Genomic DNA, 3,261 nt, shown 5'->3' on the forward strand with positions numbered 1-3,261 from the left:
TATATAAAAACTCTCATATCTCTTAAAATTTTAAATCTTTGAATCCCTTAACTCTGATGAGAGAAGTATAGATAACTACTATGCTTGGAGTTAGCTCACCCATATCAAAAGCTTCTTAATTAGTTGAAATTTACCTCTTAGTTGATGAAAGAAAACATATATCCTAGTGGTGAGTGTCAGCAAAGGGGAGATAAAACAAAATCTTTGTTAGCAAACAATGGAGACAACTATGAGCATGTTTCAATCTTTTTTGACCTCATCAGCAAAATAAACAGCTTGATATAACTTTGCTTTATTTTTACTCCAGTTCAGGGGGAAATTTGAATCCATTGAGAATAGTTTGCATTCATCATTCAATAAACTGTTCCTTAACTTATTAATTTAAATTAATGTTGTTAGCAACTTGATTTATTTCCCTCAACTCATTTTAGTTTTGCTAATTATGTTGGTTAATAATAATTGTACGAAGGAAATGAAATGTGATTCAAGCAACAAATTTAAGATTGCTGTGAAGTGAGAGGTTGACAACATAGACATGCATCGTTACCCATCAAAACCCATCAATAATCATCATAATTTACCTTTGTTAATTTCGGTAAAGTTGTTACCATTGTTGATGTTTTCCATTCATTTTGTGATTCTTCTTCTGGATAAAACTGATTTTTAGACTTCATAGATTGTGTGTTTCTATTTAACATCTCCTCTGGGTTCCCTGCAAGGACGATAGGGTTACTGGTTTGGTAAATTAATTGTTTCATTTCCGTCCTTGATTGGTATGGCTGATTCTCTGCGGCAGTATTGTTTCTTTGATTATTGCACCTGATTGCAGTCACTGTGATGAAAATAACGATGGCTATGGACAGTAGCACCGCTACAACGACTATGATGATCACCAGCTTCACGTCTATCATGTCTTCAGATTGGACTTGAACAGCTGAGAAAGCCGTGAAGGTTTCATTACTGACAGTCAGTGTTAATGCCACAACAGTGGTTGCTGACAGGACTGGGGTCCCACTGTCCTTCACTATAAACTGCAGGTCATATGACCCAGCATCATTTTGGTAAACTGTTCGAGAGAAAGACAGAACCCCTGTGTAGAAATTGACAGAAAACAAATGTTTGTCGTTACCTGCGATGATTTCGTACCTGAGAAATGCATTCTCACGACTGTCTCTGTCGGATGCCCGCAGGACTGTGATGTCATTCTTACTCTGGGGATAATAATGAATGTCTAAACTAAAGGGACTAACACTGGGGAAAGTGAAGTAAGGGGCATTATCATTTTCGTCCATCACTTCCACAATAATGTTTGCTGTGTTATTTAGGGAGTTCACCCCATTGTCTTTGACAAAAACCTTAAATCTGTATACATCTTGTTGCTCCCTGTCTAGTGACTGGGTTGTCAATATGAAACCATTTTTTGTTATAAACAAGGGCAAATTACCTTCATCTTTTAATGAATATGTCAACTCTCCCCCAGGCCCCAAATCAGGGTCTGTAGCATCAATGAAGCCAATAGGGAAATTTGGGGGTTTGTTTTCATAGGTGAGGAATTTGTATGTGACTTTAGTAAACTGAGGCTGTACATCGTTGACATCAATGACTTGGATGGAGAAATTTCTTTTAGATTTCAATGGAGGAGTTCCTTGATCTTCACAGCTAATGGTGATATGGTAATAATCTTTTATTTCTCTATCGACTGACCGTTTTAATGTTATTTTGAATTCTTTAGAACCTAAACTCAACAGTTTGAATACTTCATGTTTGAGGTCACATGTCACTTCACCATTTTGCCCCAAGTCATCATCAGTGACCATCACATAAGCAATAAAACTTCCCACTTCAATGTCTTCAGGAATTGCAGTGGAATTTTCTGATATTGCAGACACAAAGTCTACACTAATCATGGGACTATTGTTCTGTTGGTTGATTACATTGACAAGAACCAGAGCTGTGGAGCTGAGTGAAGGTTTACCTCCATCAATAGCTTCCACAAATAATTTGTACGTTTGTTTTTGACCTGGAACAAAGGTTTCTTTTAATAAAATTTCACCAGAATCTGGTTTTAAATAGAAATTTTTTTTGTCTTCATTTAATGTTTTAGGACTGAAATGGTAAAAAACTTTACCATTTTCTCCAATGTCAGAATCTGTAGCAGTCAATGTAATAATGGGTTTGTTTTTGTTGTGGCTACTTTTTATGGAGACATTAAAGGTATTCCGGTGGAAAATTGGTAAGTTGTCATTGACATCAATGACTGAAATTTGGACATTTAAAATTCCAACTTTGGGTGGAGATCCTCCATCTTTAGCAATAATCTGAAGAGTATAATTCCCTTTAACTTCTCTGTCTAATTCTTCATCCAAAAGAAGATTAATCTTTGATCTGCCATCAACTCGTTTGGTGACTGACAATGAAAATGGTTCATCTGGGTTCTTTCGAAGTTCATATTTTATCAAAGAATTTAAGACACCAATGTCTTTGTCAATGACATTTGGTATTGGTTTCACTGTTTTGGTTCTGTCTGATTCAAGGAAATGAAGGTCGACTTCTTTGACAGGAAACTCAGGCTGGTGGTCATTGATGTCTTCTATTATGACTTTAATCTTTAAGATCTTCATAAATGTCTTTTTCTGATGAACAGCAACTTTAATGATTCTAGAACATTCCTTGTTATAAATACACAAAACTTCAGCATCCAATGTCTGAGCTGTCAACAATCTCCCGTGTTTAGTGATATTAAACAGTTGGGAAGTTCCGGACACTTTCCGTTGGAGTTGACTGAAGGAGATCCTTTCATGTTCATCAATTAGAAAACCATTTAGTAGAGGGGAGTCAGCAGCAATGTCCCCTATAAAGGTCCCAGGACTTCTTTCTTCCTCTATATGGTAAGTGAGGTCCACAGTGAAGCCTTCAGGAAGAAACAACAGAAGCAACAGTCCGACCAGTGTACTGAGGTTCATGGTTATTAAAATGGTGGAGTTTCTGCCTGAAAATAGAGAAGGAAGAATCATTTGTAAAATTCATATAAATAATGGCAGAATCAGGGGTCGGTTGATAAATATATAAATCATCATCATCATCATCATCATCGTTTAACGTCCGCTTTCCATGCTAGCATGGGTTGGACGATTTGACTGAGGACTGGTGAAACCGGATGGCAACACCAGGCTCCAGTCTGATTTGGCAGGGTTTCTACAGCTGGATGCCCTTCCTAACGCCAACCACTCAGAGAGTGTAGTGGATGCTTTTACGTGTCAC

The 3,261-nt window shown here is 37.1% G+C and overlaps 1 protein-coding gene across 2 annotated transcripts in view; it reads right to left on the reverse strand.

The window, feature by feature from the left end:
* LOC106872616 (protocadherin-19) overlaps positions 1 to 2,985 on the reverse strand; it is an 8,932-nt gene extending 5,947 nt beyond the window's left edge. For both annotated transcript variants that reach the window (XM_014919667.2, XM_014919668.1), the window contains exon 1: positions 582 to 2,985. In XM_014919667.2, coding sequence (XP_014775153.1) covers positions 582 to 2,963 — 2,382 coding nt within the window. In that variant the 5' untranslated portion in view covers positions 2,964 to 2,985. The remainder of the gene's footprint in view (positions 1 to 581) is intronic.
* Positions 2,986 to 3,261: the final 276 nt, after the last annotated feature.

Source organism: Octopus bimaculoides, chromosome 14, assembly GCF_001194135.2.
Source record: "Octopus bimaculoides isolate UCB-OBI-ISO-001 chromosome 14, ASM119413v2, whole genome shotgun sequence".
Taxonomy (NCBI): domain Eukaryota; kingdom Metazoa; phylum Mollusca; class Cephalopoda; order Octopoda; family Octopodidae; genus Octopus; species Octopus bimaculoides.